Source organism: Pogona vitticeps, chromosome 3, assembly GCF_051106095.1.
Source record: "Pogona vitticeps strain Pit_001003342236 chromosome 3, PviZW2.1, whole genome shotgun sequence".
Taxonomy (NCBI): Eukaryota; Metazoa; Chordata; class Lepidosauria; order Squamata; family Agamidae; genus Pogona; species Pogona vitticeps.
In genome coordinates this window covers 260,985,001-261,001,069 of record NC_135785.1, presented here as the reverse complement: position 1 = coordinate 261,001,069, position 16,069 = coordinate 260,985,001, and the positions used below count along the sequence as shown (strand labels likewise).

The 16,069-nt window shown below is 45.4% G+C and overlaps 2 protein-coding genes across 2 annotated transcripts in view; one reads left to right on the top strand and one right to left on the bottom strand.

Moving 5' to 3' along the window:
- LOC110070046 (retinal guanylyl cyclase 2) overlaps positions 1 to 3,640 on the bottom strand; it is a 46,431-nt gene extending 42,791 nt beyond the window's left edge. Inside the window, exon 1 of the mRNA XM_072993204.2 lies at positions 1,786 to 3,640. Coding sequence (XP_072849305.2) covers positions 1,786 to 2,440 — 655 coding nt within the window. The 5' untranslated portion in view covers positions 2,441 to 3,640. The remainder of the gene's footprint in view (positions 1 to 1,785) is intronic.
- LOC144588102 (uncharacterized) overlaps positions 1 to 16,069 on the top strand; it is a 99,616-nt gene that overhangs the window by 39,629 nt on the left and 43,918 nt on the right. The gene's annotated exons all lie outside the window — the stretch shown is intronic.

The window sequence follows — 16,069 nt, the reverse complement described above, 5'->3', positions numbered from 1 at the left end:
TGACCTTCCCACCAAGGTGGTACCTATTTATCAACTCACCTTTTTACATGCTTTCAAACTGCTAGGTTGGCAGGAGCTGGGACAAGCGACGGGAGCTCACTCCATTGCATGGATTCGATCTTACGACTGCTGGTCTTCTGACCTTACAACCCAGAGACTTCTGCAGTTTAACCTGCAGCGCCAGCATGTCCCTTTCGTATTATAGCAAATGCTATTTTAATAGTGAACAATATACTGGACATAGCATGGTCCCTGGCTCCCTCTAGTGGCTATTTCTGGTAAATTCGCCTTTAGAAATATATATTTTTAGGGTTTTCCTTTTAATATTGTTAATAGTTTCAGACCAGTGAATAAGCAGATACTCATCCTGCAGATAAGGGGGTCCTATTGTAGTCTGGATGGGCAAATCACTTTTGCTTCCAGCCAATTAGAACTTTTGAAACATTAGTGCATTGTAACCAAAATTTCCCCTTATCTCTATGGTGTGGGAAAAATCTCTGTTTTGTCTTCCTCATTGTTGCTGAATATCTTTTTCAATTTGGATCTAAACTGAACCAAAGAGGAATTCTTGCTCACTTTTGGCCACCAGGTAGATCCATGCTGTTATCTATTTTTCGAACAGACTAACACTCAAGCATGCCCAGTCTGGCTATAAAGAGAAACCTAAAGCAATCTTTAAAAGCAGAGACCTCACCTTGCCAACAAAAGTCCACATAGTCAAAGCTAAGGTTTTTCCAGTAGCGATGTATGGAAGTGAGAGCTGGACCATAAAGAAGGCTGACCACTGAAGAATTGATGCTTTCGAATTGTGGTGCTGGAGGAGGCTCTTGAGAGTCCCCTGGACTGCAAGGAGAACAAACCTATCCTTTCTGAGGGAAATCAACACTGAGTGCTCACTGGAAGGACAGATCCTGAAGCCGAGGCTCGAAGATTTTGGCCATCTCATGAGAAGAGAAGACTCCCTGGAAAAGGCCCTGATATTGGGAAAGTGTGAAGGCAAGAGGAGAAGGGGACGACAGAGGAGGAGATGGCTGGACAGGGTCATCGAAGCGACCAACATGAATTTGACCCAACATCGGGAGGCAGTGGAAAACAGGAGGGCCTGGTGTGCTCTGGTCCATGGGGTCACGAAGAGTCGGACACGACTTAACGACTAAACAACAACAACAAAAGGCCATGAAGACTTTTAGCCAGGTCTTTCTCTGAGTGAGCAAAATTTAGGCGTGTGTCTGGCATGTGAAACTCCCAGTACAGAGAATCCTGGGAGGTGAAGTCAAACCAAAATGGCCCACAGTTATTGAGCATTCTGAGCTATAGTTTAGAGGATGTCACTAGAACTGTTTAGCATAGAAATTCAAGTCCCTCAACAACCTACAAATTCTAGGATTCTTTAGGACGGGGCCACATCCATGGGACGTGGTGGCGCTGTGGGCTAAACCGCAGAAGCCTCTGTGCTGCAGGGTCAGAAGACCAGCAGTCGTAAGATCAAATCCACGTGATGGAGTGAGCTCCCATTGCTTGTCCCAGCTCACACCAACCTAGCAGTTCGAAAGCATGCAAATGCAAGTAGATAAATAGGGACCACCTCGGTGGGAAGGTAACAGCGTTCCGTGTCTAAGTCGCACTGGCCATGTGACCACGGAAGATTGTCTTCGGACAAACGCTGGCTCTATGGCTTGGAAATGGGGATGAGCACCTGGCCCTAGAGTCGAACACGACTGGACAAAAATTGTCAAGGGGAACCTTTACCTTACATCCATTACACACATTTTCACCCAGATTTACCTTTAACATTCCCAGCAGCTTGGATCTTGGCCCACATCCGTTCAGCGTTTTCCTCTTCTTTCCCTATGGAAGTAACCAGAGCCACCGGCAGTCCGTGGTTCCTTAGAGTGATTGCCAGTTTACTGGCTGTGTCCACCCAAAGTTCTTCTGGGGAAAAGATGATGCCCACGTGAGCCCATTGGAAATATTTCAGCACCGCCAGGAGGACGCCTGTAGAAGAGGGCAACGCCCTGACAAAGGTCGGATGGTGACTCAGGTTGTCCAGATCGTCGTTCACACACGCCCAGGAGAAAATAGCTTTGTTCCAGCTTCTGCTTAGCAAGGAGGCAGTGTCACAGTAGCCAGGATTCAAAGGACCGATGAAAGCTGACAGGTCCTTTTCGTAGCTGATGAACCCCGCTAAAGCTTGGCCCGTTCGGCAGTCTTCATCGCATAAAGTGCAGTTCATTGGATGGATGTCACTGAGGGACGGATCCTTCTTGATGCGTTCCATTGCTAACTTAGCTGCCATCTGGGGGAACGCCTTGGCAAAGAAAGGGTCACAGGACCAAGGTCCCATCAGACCGACGTTGAAGACCGCAGAGGACGTTGGGAAAGGAGACGTTACCATCCCAAGAGTAACCCACCACAACCCAGTTAATACCGTAGAGAACATCACAATGGGAAACGGATCAATGGGTGTGCACCAGGAGGGGTCTACAAGAGAGCAGAGAAAACACAGTCTCACTACAGATTCATAGCAGTCGGAAGTCTTTAATGCTGCATGACCTGTCAAAGAAAGGTTATAAAAGCTTATATATATTGGAGAATCTGGCTAATTTCTTTTAAAGTCAGCAGAGTATTGGGTACAAAGAACAAATGCATGAGAGAATAGCTTAAGTCTCAGTAGCCCACCCCTTTTGTAGGGGCTAGCACTTTATACATTAAAAATTAACCCCTTTGGTGAAACTGAACCCCGTGTACAGAGACCCCAGATTAGACCACGAAAAGGTGGCCTATTTAGTGTAGATCGGTTGGACTGGTCAGAATTTAGGACAGTAACTTTTATGGAAGTTTCACTGATTCAGGGGCTCTGCTCTGGTTGGGATTAACAATTAGACCGAGGCCACTGAATTTGACTCGGGCCCTCCATATTGAGATGGGCTGTCATTTTTAGTGCTAATATGTTACATTCCCCCCCAAAAAATCTGTAGTTCGCTGCCTGGATGGGAAGCTTATTGATAACTGGAAGGATGAGGGATTGTAGATTTTCCTGAGACACAGCGATGGTATTATTATTCAAATTGCTTCCTTGGTTAATATTCAAGACCATCAATGCTGTTTTCAAAGGACACACAACAGTCCCAACATAAAAAAGGCAGCCATTCTCTCCAGTCAGATGATGAGGTTCTGATGGTTTGTTTTTTCTTTAAAAAAATAAAAATAAAAATGCAAATGGAACACCTGAAATCTGAAGGTGGAAATCTAGAAAGCTGCATGAAATCCACTTACCAAGTCCTTGACAGAATTCCACACCAATGAGCCTCCAGTATCAGAAACCACCTTGACACAACCTGGACAGTGTTCAGGGAGACCATTTCACAAGGCCAGTCTCCATGGACGCCTTCAACGTTTTCCTATAACAGGGAGAAAATAATTTCTGGAATAAATAAGTGGACCAACAGCTGGTCCTTTATCAGCAGGTATGATGCTGGTGGTTGTCTTGGATTTGGCTGGAGGTGACAGCCTTGCCGGTTCAGCACCGAGGACAGTTCCCTTGAGACTCTTCCTGATTAGAAAGGTTTTGACAGAGAACAAGCCTCTTGGCGATTTGTTAGAGACTGGCTAGAAAAGAAGAGTCAATAATCCGTTCCCATTCTCTTTCCTCTTGATTCAGACTTCTTCTTTTTCAGAAAGCTGTCACCAAAATGGATTGCGCACAACACAGCCCAAAGCTATCTGCATTTTAAAATTTTGACTCTGCACGCCCGCAGTAAGGGGACTCTTTTCAGCGGCTTACAAAGAAACGTGTCCGGGTTCAATATCTGAGGTGCTTGCCATGAGCATAATTACAGCGAGGGCATATTAAACCTCTGTGCTTGCATTAAGAGGATTTAATTTGGAAAATGCTGGCTTTGTTGTGATGCTGCAGGATAGCATGAATCCAAAAAGTCTACGTTTAACTATCCTAGGCCATGTACTTACAATTTACAATAGCATTTACACTTTAGATTAGATTAGGCATCCTTCAGTCTTCAGACACTATGGTAACATACTCTGAATAGAGTTCTTGGGACAGCGTCTAGTGTGGCTGAGGAGACCAATTCGAGAGTGACACTGAAGGCAAGTACAATCTGTCCCCTGTCCAGCTCCCTTGATTTTGCTGGTTTCTGGACTGCCTCTTGGCCTCGGCCTGCTGAACAAGGGTATCTTCAAATTGGGAGAGGCCACGATGCAACACCTGCCTCCAGGCTGAACGCTCAGAGGTCAAGGTTTCCCATCTGTTGAGGTCCATTCCTAAGGCCTTCAGATCTCGCTTGCAGATGTCCTTGTATCGCAGCTGTGGTCTCCCTCTGGGGCGATTTCCCTGCACTAATTCTCCATACAGGAGATCTTTTGGAATCTGACCATCAGCCATTCTCACAACATGCCCGAGCCAACGTAGACGTCACTGTTTCAGTAATGTATACATGCTGACAATTCCAGCTCGTTCTAGGACTATTCTGTTTGGAACTTTGTCCTGCCAAGTGATCCCAAAAATGCGTTGGAGGCAATGCATATGGATCGTGTTCAGCTTCCTCTCCTGCCGTGCACAGAGGATCCAGGACTCACTGCAGTACAGGAGTGTGCTCAGGACACAAGCTCTATAGACTTGGATCTTGGTATATCTGCCAAGAGGCGACTCTATACATGGAAATCACCAGATGGGCAATATCGAAATCAGATTGATTATATTCTCTGCAGCCAAAGATGGAGAAGCTCTATACAGTCAGCAAAAACAAGACCTGGAGCTGACTGCGGTTCTGATCATCAGCTTCTCATAGCAAAATTCAAGCTTAGACTGAAGAGATTAGGAAAAACCACTGGACCACTCAGGTATAATCTAAACCAAATCCCTTATGAATACACAGTGGAAGTAAAGAACAGATTTAAGGAACTCGATTTGGTGGACAGAGTGCCTGAAGAACTTTGGATAGAGGCTCGTAACATTGTCCAGGAGGCAGCAACGAAAACCATCCCAAAGAAAAGGAAATGCAAGAAAGCAAAGTGGCTGTCCAACGAGGCCTTAGAAATAGCAGAGAGGAGAAGGGAAGCAAAATGCAAGGGAGATAGGGAAAGTTACAGAAACCTGAATTCAGACTTCCAAAGAATAGCAAGGAGAGAAAAGAGGGCCTTCTTAAATGAACAATGCAAAGAAATAGAGGAAGATAACAGAAAAGGAAAGACCAGAGATCTGTTCAGGAAAATTGGAGATATTAGAGGAACATTTTGCGCAAAGATGAACATGATAAAAGACAAAAATGGGAGGGACCTAACAGAAGCAGAAGACGTCAAGAAGAGGTGGCAAGAATACACAGAGGAATTATATCAGAAAGATGTGGATATCCCGGACAACCCAGACAATGTAGTTGCTGACCTTGAGCCAGACATCCTGGAGAGCGAAGTCAAGTGGGCCTTAGAAAGCCTGGCTAACAACAAGGCCAGTGGAGGTGATGGCATTCCAGTTGAACTATTTAAAATCTTGAAAGATGATGCTGTTAAGGTGCTACATTCAATATGCCAGCAAGTTTGGAAAACTCAACAGTGGCCAGAGGATTGGAAAAGATCAGTCTACATCCCAATCCCAAAGAAAGGCAGTGCCAAAGAATGCTCCAACTACCATACAATTGCACTCATTTCGCACGCTAGCAAGGTTATGCTCAAAATCCTACAAGGTAGGCTTCAGCAGTATGTGGACCGAGAACTCCCAGAAGTACAAGCTGGATTCCGAAGAGGCAGAGGAACTCGAGACCAAATTGCTAACTTGCGCTGGATTATGGAGAAAGCCAGAGAGTTCCAGAAAAATATCTACTTCTGCTTCATTGACTATGCGAAAGCCTTTGACTGTGTGGACCACAGCAAACTATGGCAAGTTCTTAAAGAAATGGGAGTGCCTGACCACTTTATCTGTCTCCTGAGAAACCTATATGTGGGACAGGAAGCAACAGTTAGAACTGGTCATGGAACAACTGAGTGGTTCAAAATTGGGAAAGGAGTACGGCAAGGCTGTATATTGTCCCCCAGCTTATTTAACTTATATGCAGAATACATCATGCGGAAGGCTGGACTGGAAGAAACCCAAGCCGGAATTAAGATTGCCGGAAGAAATATCAACAACCTCCGATATGCAGATGATACCACTCTGATGGCAGAAAGTGAGGAGGAATTAAAGAACCTTGTAATGAGAGTGAAAGAGGAGAGTGCAAAAAACGGTCTGAAACTCAACATCAAAAAAACTAAGATCATGGCCACTGGTCCCATCACCTCCTGGGAAATAGAAGGGGAAGATATGGAGGCAGTGTCAAATTTTATCTTCCTGGGCTCCATGATCACTGCAGATGGAGACAGCAGCCCTGAAATTAAAAGGCGCCTTCTTCTTGGGAGGAAAGCGACGACAAATCTGGACAGCATCTTGAAAAGCAGAGACATCACCTTGCCAACAAAAGTCCGAATAGTCAAAGCTATGGTTTTTCCTGTCGTGATGTATGGAAGTGAGAGCTGGACCATAAAGAAAGCAGACCGCCGAAGAATTGATGCCTTTGAATTGTGGTGCTGGAGGAGGCTCTTGAGAATCCCCTGGACTGCAAGGAGAACAAACCTATCAGTTCTAAAGGAAATCAACCCTGAGTGCTCAATGGAAGGACAGATCCTGAAGCTGAGGCTCCAGTACTTTGGCCATCTAATGAGAAGAAAAGACTCCCTGGAAAAGACCCTGATGTTGGGAAAGTGTGATGGCAAGAGGAGAAGGGGACGACCGAGGATGAGATGGCTGGACAGTGTCTGCGAAGCAACCAACATGAACCTGACACAACTCCGGGAGGCAGTAGAAGACAGGAGGGCCTGGCGTGCTCTGGTCCATGGGGTCACGAAGAGTCGGACACGACTAAACGACTAAACACACACATATCTGCCATCAGCTTCTTATTAAGCCATACAGTTACACTACTTCCTTAAGAATATATGACTCTTCTCACCAGATCAGACTTGATAATCCACCGTCTAATGATATGTGCTAATATACTTGGAAATTGTCCAAGTAAGATATGAAGATGGTTTTTGTCATGTTCATGTCTACAGATCAAGCTAGTTCTAGACTGAGGAGGAGAGCCCAGCTATTCTGTTGTGTTTCTAAATCGTGTTCAAGGGCAGCCCCATGCATAAAATGCTGCAGTAGTCTAACTCAATGTCGCAAGGGTAGGGTGGATTTTAGGAAAAGCAGCTATGAAAGCAGCACTCTTTGCAAAGTGTGTCAGTAAGAATTGATAACAAATTCTGAATGACGAGCAGGGAAATTGCCACCTAGAGTGGTCTTATAGACCAGATGGGTGAGGTGCAAATCAAATCAATCAATCAATCAATCAATCAATCAATCAATCAATCAATCAATCAATCAATCAATAAGCTCTTAAACCAGGGGCCATCAACTGTGGGGAGGGGAGGGTGTTTGCCCTCTCCCAGACCTTCAGAGACAGTAATGGCCTTTTCTGGTTACTTCTAGTCTTCTAAACAGTGGAGTTTTTCTTACCACAGTAAGGTGAAGGCTGAATGCTTATTTTATAGGAGATCCCTAGGGGATCTCCAGAGTTGATTTTTCCCTGAGAAATGAGAACTTTAGGGACATGGAGGGGGGAGGAGAGACCTAAGAACTCAGAATTAAATGTGGCGCTAATGCTGTGCAGTTATTATGTGTACATCTAAAACCATCCTGAGACACCAGCTACTTTATCTTGTCATACAACGTTTATGGTGAATGAAGACATGCTATACACACAATGTGGTGCAATGGGAAGTGTGGCAGACAAGGGGTGTGTGGAACGGGTAAAACCACTCCTTAAATACCTCACTTACCTTGAAAATCCTGTTAGGGTCGCTGAAAGAACATAACAACATATACACACACATACCACAAAAATGTCAAGTTCTTCCAGAACATTTGAAGGCATTTAAAGTTAGAGATGGTCTCTTCCAAAATGCTTTTGTAACATCTGAAATTCTTGGGCTAATTTTTTTTAAATTAAACCAAAGCAGGAATCCTTGAGGAGTACTGAAAAACGACAGCTAATTTCCCGGCTGATTACGCCGTTTGCTGACGAAGCTCTGTCTGCCATAAAGTTCTTGAACATGCTTCTCTGTCAGTCCCCAGGTTGTAGGCGGTGAGATTTTCTGCCTGGCGGGTTTTCCAAGAATTTGATCGTATTTGATGGTCAAAAACACAGACATGTCCAGTCTTGCCTCCATGAGTAACAAGCCTGGCCTCTTTTTGTGATCTGCCTTTGCAAATCCGATTCCCTATCTAGCTATGATATATGTCTGTGCTGGAGTTAGGTAAGTCTAAAAAAACAGGGTTGGGTGACACTGGCTTGCCATTTGTTTCTGGCTGACACAGATGAAGAGAGAGAGAAAAACAGGACAGAGTGACAGGGGGTCCTAAAGGTCTGGAAATAACAGCAAACGGCCTTCACGTGTTATAATAACAAGGTACGAAGCTACAAGATTGGCTTTCCAGATCTACTTCATGGAGTATATTCTTTTTAGAGCAGGATGGATGCTTACAACTCTCTAGCCGTTTTTGAACTACAGGAGTGTGACATAGTTAGTGTCCAACAGACTGGGATGAAGACATTCGGGTTCAAATCCTCATTGGGCCACTTGGTGACCTTCGGCCACTCCCTCTCTTTCAGCCTGACTTACCTCTGAGGGTTGTTCAAGCAAGCAGGGAAGCCCTGCCTTCATGGGCAGAAAGGGAGGGGTTCAATGGAAATAATGAATTAATGAATCACCAGCTACTGATTTTGAAGACTGGGGTTGATGCTTGCCGGAAAAAAAGTGCCCACTCCTGTTTTAGAGACTTACTAGACTCCAAGATAGATATACATAGATGTTGTTGTTGTTGTTTAGTCGTTAAGTGGTGTCCGACTCTTCGTGACCCCATGGACCAGAGCACGCCAGGCCCTCCTGTCTTCCACTGCCTCCCAGAGTTGGGTCAAATTCAGGTTGGTCGCTTCAATGACCCTGTCCAACCATCTCGTCCTCTGTGGTCCCCTTCTCCTCTTGCCTTCACACTTTAGCATGCTACGAAGAGTCAGAGACAACTTGACGATAGGTACATTATATATATGTATCTGCTTATATATATAAACAGCTGGATACAGAAACATTTACTTCCCTGGCTGTTTTAATAGCAGCTGTTATCATTTCTCTTGGAGGGATTTAACACCGTTGATGCTGTTATGTGCTGTCAACGTGTTTCGGACTTATAGCGACCCTATGAATGAATGTCGTCCAAAAACCTATGTTGTCAACAGCCCCGCACAACTCTTGCACACTCAAGGCTGTGTGTTCCTTAAGTGAGCGAATCCATCTTGTATTTGGCCTCCCTTTTTTCCTGCCATCTTCAACTTTTCCTAGCATTCGTCTCTTCTCGTGGTGTGCCCAAAGTACAACAGCTTCAGTTTCCTCATTTTTGCTCCTCTAGAGAGTTCAGGCTTGATTTGACCCCCTTCTTTATCTTTCTGGCAGTCTAGGGTATTTATTTATTTATTTATTTATTTATTTATTTGTTTGTTTGTTTGTTTGTTTGTTTGTTTGTTTGTTTGTTTATTTATTTATTTATTTATTTATTTATTTATTTATTTATTTATTTATTTATTTATTTTGTACCCTGCCCATTTAGTCAACTGACTACTCTGGGTGGCTAACAACAACCTTCAGAACAACCTTCGAAACACGGCCAAAGAGCCAAAAAAAAAAAAAAAACCCCACAACAACCATCATTGAAAACTTGGCTTTTTAGACAGGCCTTTCTGGAGTCTACAACATCTCAACACAGTGGTCATCTCAGAGTTCATCGTATCAATTCCGCCTGCTACTTTGCCTTAAAATTCCTTTCAATTGTTTTTAGTTAATTTTATGTTGCTTTTGTGTATTTGCTGTGTTGTTTCATTTTCATGTGCTAATAATAGCTGTCCTGTCCATTGTCCTTCATTGTTGCTTTTTACCTTCTCCTATCATAAACCGCCCAGAGTGGGTCTTGGCAGCCGGATGGGCAGTACAAAACAGCAGATGGGCGGTACAAAACAGGCGGGCAGGCGGGCAGGCAGATAGGTAGGTAGGTATGTATGTAGGTAGGGATAGATAGATAGATAGATAGATAGATAGATAGATAGAGAGAGAGAGAGAGAGAGAGAGAGAGAGAGAGAGAGAGACCGACCGACCGACCGACCGACCGACCGACCGACCGACCGACCGACCGACCGACCGACCGACAGACAGACAGACAGACAGACAGACAGACAGATAGGTGGGTGGCTGGGTGGATGGATGGATGGATGGATGGATGGATGGATGGATGGATGGATGGATGGATGGATGGATAGATAGATAGATAGATAGATAGATAGATAGATAGATAGATAGATAGATAGATAGATAGATAGATAGATAGATAGATAGATAGATAGATAGATAGATAGATAGATAGATAGATAGATAGATAGATAGATAGATAGATAGATAGATAGATAGATAGATAGATAGATAGATAGATAGATAGATAGATAGATAAGCAGGCTAATCTGGAGTGGAGCAGGTCCTTCATCTTAAACCCTAAGGCCACCACGTCTGCCGATGACAGAGGGGGAAAACGTGTAAATCTGACTGCTAATTGGAATAGAATCAATAGACCCAGGAGCCATTGCATGGGAGGGAGGGGAAGGATCTTAAGTGGTGAAACTAAGTCAATGTGAGAATCTAGCTGTGTGAGGCAAAGAGGATTAAAGCCGCACATTGTCCCCAAGAATCAGGAAGGGGCCATGAAGCCACTTCGCGGACAATGGTGTTTAGAGAGGAGGTACACTTTGCTAATCGGATATCTATTTCTAGACAAAGCCCTGAGATCTCGGCTTAATTCCCTGGTAGCAAAACCTCTTGAAGTCCGCCCTTTCTTTTAGCCACTTTAATCCTAAAAAGAGCTAAGAATGTACCTTCTCCCTCAACCTGCTGGAATCTCTTGGCCTCTCGCAAATCCAGGGTGTCTCTCTGCCGTCTTGTGGATACTTGGCCATCTGAACTCAAAAAGATTTTGTACATTGAGCTCTCCAGTTCAGAAAGGTTTGTGAGGCTGGCCAGGATGAGAAGAGAGGAGATATAACGCAGAGCCCGGAAAAGATTCTTCTGAGGCAGTAGCATTTCCAGCCAGCCAGGTGGCCATATTTAATAATACTATTTGTGCGCACCGTCAAATCGATTCTCCTTATGGCAACCCTTTTCAGGTAGAGAATATTCAGAAGTGGTTTACCTTTCCCTTCTTCCGGGGATATCCTGGAAACGCTGCAACCAGAAACCGGTTCTGACTATTCAGTGCTTAGAAAACCCTGAAAAAGGTTGTCATAAGTCAGAATTGGTGGCACATGATTATTATTTATTATATATCCTCCTGTTCCACATGGAAGTATCCCCAATGCCCTTTTGTTCAAGAATGAGTGCGTTTAAGGTCAGTAATGGCACGTCTTAGGTAACTGAAACATTCTCCCACAGGTTTCTGAACACTTCGGTGTCTGATGCCAGGTTTCTGCCCACTTATTCATTTCTATCGGGGCTTGCTTTTTAAACTGCCTGCTCTGCAGAAGCTCTGCCTTCTCCTTTTGGCTGGCGAGGCAGCTATTCTTTTCCCACCGGCCATCCCAAGAATCCGGAGCTCCTGTTGGACATCACCCCCGGCTGGGGGGGCACCCCACTGCACCACCCAGTCAAAGGCTGTTCTTAGTTTCGGAGCGACAGACCTAGATCCAGAATTCGAACAAGTTTCCTTGATTCCTAAACACTGATTTTTAGGGGCCACGAGAAAAGGCAGTTCCAACTTGACAGGACATAAACATAGAATTCAAGGGGGCTGTGGGCTGTTCCTGGCCAGAAGGGGGCGCTCCAACTCCAGCAGACAGTTTTTGGGCCACTTGTTTGGAATCTGGGTCTGATTTCTTTCATGCCCAAAAGACTCGTCATGCGTGGGAAAAGGAATTCTCATGGAAAGTACTTTCCAGAGCGTTTGCACTTGAATGCCAGTAGCTAAAGAAGACAGGCAGGGCGCAAGCTTTTTCCCACCATGTGCTCACGCTGTAGTCCAAAAACAGAGTACGCTCTCCAGACCATAGGTGCACATTTGTGACATCAAATCACTTCTGATGTCTCATGGCCTTATGAATGAATGACCTCCCAAAGTGACCTCCTGTCCTCACCTCTTGCACACTCAAGATCGTGGCTTCCTTGAGGGAGTCAGCCCATTTCATCTGTGACCATCCTCTTTTCCTCCTGCCTTCCACTTTTCCTGGCCTTATTGTCTTTTCCAGGGAGTCAAGATGTGCCAGAAGGGTATGGCTTATCTACAACCCACTCCTTTGCCTCTGCTAATTCCCTGGTCCTTTATTCCTCTCTCCCCTTTGTAGGCATCCTTCAGTCTCAAGAGACGATGGTCACGTGCTCTGAATGGAGGACTTGGAACAGCGTCTAGTGTGGCTCAGAAGGCCAATTCAAGAGTGACCATACCTTCCACACTGGAGACAAATACAGTCTGTCTCCTGTCCAGCTCCCTGATTTTGGTGCTTTCGGGTCTGCCTCTTGGCCTCGGCCTGCTGGACAAGGATCTCTTCAAATTGGGAGAGGCCGTGATGCACCGTCTGCCTCCAGGCTGAACGCTCAGATGTCAAGGTTTCCCATCTGTTGAGGTCCATTCCTAAGGCCTTCAGATCCTGCTTGCAGACATGTAGGAAGTGGATGGAAATATTGCTCAGAGTCAGAACTGTGAATGTTCTCTATTTGAACTACAACTCCCAGTGGACATGCTGGCTGGGAGGATTTTGGGAGGTGTAGTTCTATCACCTCTCACTTATTTCACACGCTAGCAAGGTTATGCTCAAAATCCTACAAGGTAGGCTTCAGCAGTATGTGGACCGAGAACTCCCAGAAGTACAAGCTGGATTCCGAAGGGGCAGAGGAACTAGAGACCAAATTGCAAACATGCGCTGGATTATGGAGAAAGCCAGAGGGTTCCAGAAAAACATCTACTTCTGTTTCATTGACTAAGCAAATAGGACAACTTGCCTTCTCGGGGCAGGTCATTCCAAAGCCTTGGGGGCCACCACTGAGAAGGCCCTCTCTCATGTCCTTGCCAAGTGAACTTGGGAAAGTGGTGGAACTGAGAGAAAGGCCTCCTCAGAAGATTTTAAAAGCTGAGAAGGCTCATTTGAGGTGTTGCGGTCCTTCAAACAGCCTGAACACAAGCCGTATATCAATTCTTAGTTCTCGCTCTGGAAAAAATTCACTGGGATGAATAAATTACCCACAGGCTTTCTCAACATTTTGAATAATAGCTTACTTTCAAACATTACTGGTAAAACTGTAATGCTTTACTTTTTGGAGTGTTGTGTTTCACGCTCTGGTAAGACGCTACAGTATTCAGTCTTCATCCCAGTGGCTCCTGTAGGGATTTTGTGTGATATATTTGGAAGCTTGGCAACTTCATCGCTGAGCTATCCAGCTGTTATTGTTTGTTGTTGTTGTTTAGTCATTAAGCCGTGTCCGGATCTTTGTGATCCCATGGACTAGAGCCCGCCAGGCCCTCCTGTCTTCCACTGCCTCCCGGAGTTGGGTTACATTCATGTTGGTCGCTTCGGTGACCCTGTCCATCCATCTCGTCCTCTGTTGTCCCTTCTCCTCTTGCCTTCACACTTTCCCAACATCAGGGTCTTTTCCAGGGAGTCTTCTCTTCTCATGAGATGGCCAAAGGATTGGAGCCTCTGCTTCAGGATCTGTCCTTCCAGGGAGCACTCAGGGTTGATTTCCTTTAGACTGTTATAAGATGAATCAAAGCACACAAAGGCTGCTAAGAATGGCCATTCATTCTTTTTCCCCTTGAGGAAATCTCTTCCTGTGAACAGGCAAGAGGATCTGATGGAACAGGGGCCACAAACACAGCCACACTTTGTCCACTACGAAAATCCACAACAAGAAATTTCCATTGGGGAAAACAGCCAAGTATTCTCAAGTATTTAGAAAAGGAAACGTTCAGGATTAGCTTCCCCCAAGGGCTCTCCCTGCTCCCAAAAGGCCACCTTGCCAGACTTCAGAGAGAAATGAGGCTTAAAATAGTCATTACTTCATCTATTGACATCTAAGGAGCCCTTCCGAGGAGACCCATGCTGATTGATGGTGCCCTCGGTCGACCTTTCAGGTCATCCCAAATCCTGTTCCCCTTGAACAGCTGAGAGCGTCGTCCGGAGTCAAAAATTCCAGCAGAGCATCTGTGTGTTCCTAACAAGAGATCAGAGCTCAACTCAGCCGGCCTGCGGGTAATTTATTTTGTTTCTGTAATGCCCAGCTATTCTCGATCAAAGCCAAACGCTCTTTCTGACACAAGCCTAAAATAAGCTGGGCTAATCCTGGCTCTCTCCCCCTATTCTTCCCCATCTTGCTTCTTGGAACATTTTCTTCTATGGATGCTCCAACGGCATATTTCACATTTTCAAAATATATACTACCTGACACTGCCCTGGACGACATGCCTCATTCCCAAGTTTGGGAATATTGAAATGACGCCCATGACCTGGAACACAGCCAATGTTTTGTTACTGCCGCAGGTTGTACACAAGGGTCGTAGAATCACAGAATCATGCAGTTGGAAGGGGCCTCAAAGGCCATCCAGTCCAACCCCCTGCTCAAGGCTGGAATCCAAATCAAAGCATATCTGCCAGGTGATGATCTAAGTTTTCTCTTGAATGCCTCCAGGGTTGGAGCGCTCACCAACTCCCAAGGTCACTGTTTCCACTGTCGTGCTGCTCTAACAGTTAGGAAGTTTTTTCCTGATATTCAACCGAAATCTGGCTTCCTGTAATTTGAGCCCATGGTTGCATATCCTGCACTCTGGGAAGATCAAGAACAGATCTTGACCCTCCTCTGTATGACGGCCTGCCAAGTATTTGAAGACTGCAATCCTATCTCCCCTCAGTCTTCTTTTTTTTTAAGGCTAAACATGCCCAATTATTTCAGGCTTTCCTCATAAGGCTTGGTTTCCAGCCCCCCTGATCATCACTGAACTAGAAGAATTTCCAGGAGGCGGAAGCTGTGGTTGGATCAGCATAAGAACATCAGAGGAGCCCTGCTGGATCCAGCCAAGGGCCCCTCTAGTCCAGTTTCCTGTCTCTCACTGTGGCCCCACCAGATGCCTCGGGGAGTACACAGGAGACAACAAGATACCTGTCTCCTGATCCCCCTTCCCCTGCATCGGGCATTTTGAAATACCTTCCTTTTAAGCCTGGAGAGGATACATCCCCATCATGGCTTGTCAATTGCAATGGTCTTTTCCTCCAGGAATCTGTCCAATCCCCTTTTCAAGGCATCTAGGCCAGATGCCATCCCCACATCCTGTGGCAAGGAGTTCCACAGACTAACCACATGCCGGGTCAAGAAATATTTTCTCTGGTCTGTTCTTGCTCCCCCTACATTCAACTGGAGTGGATGTCTCCTGGTTCTGGAATTGCAAACTTTAGGGTCCTTTCTCCTTCACTCTCGCTTCATGGAGTTCTAGAAGTTAAACATTCGAGAGGACCGAGCGGCTGTGTCTCCCTCCGTTCTGTAGAGGCAGAAGAGGGAGCATAGGATGCCTGTGCTGAGGTTCTCCATCTTTAGCGATGCTGACCGGGGCTTTGGGACAAGGGTCAAGAGTCCAGCCACCGTGGACCCTTTTGAGGATGAAGGTGGGATAGACGTATTTTCAATAAATCAAAGTAATAAATAAAACATCCAGAAGGTCAAATATTCCTGAGTTGAAGAAAGAAAGCATTGGGGCCGGAGTCAGCAAGATTACGATTGACTGAGATGTTCAAGAAATCTGTTCTTCGGTCTCTTCTCACTCTCCCGACACACCATTGTTGTGGATGTCTTCTGATTCTGGTCCTGCGTGAGAGGTAAAAGAGCTTCCCTCTCTCCACTTTATATCCATTGCCCTGCTTAATTTTCTATGTCTCCATCATGTGCCCCCCCCATGCGCCTTTTC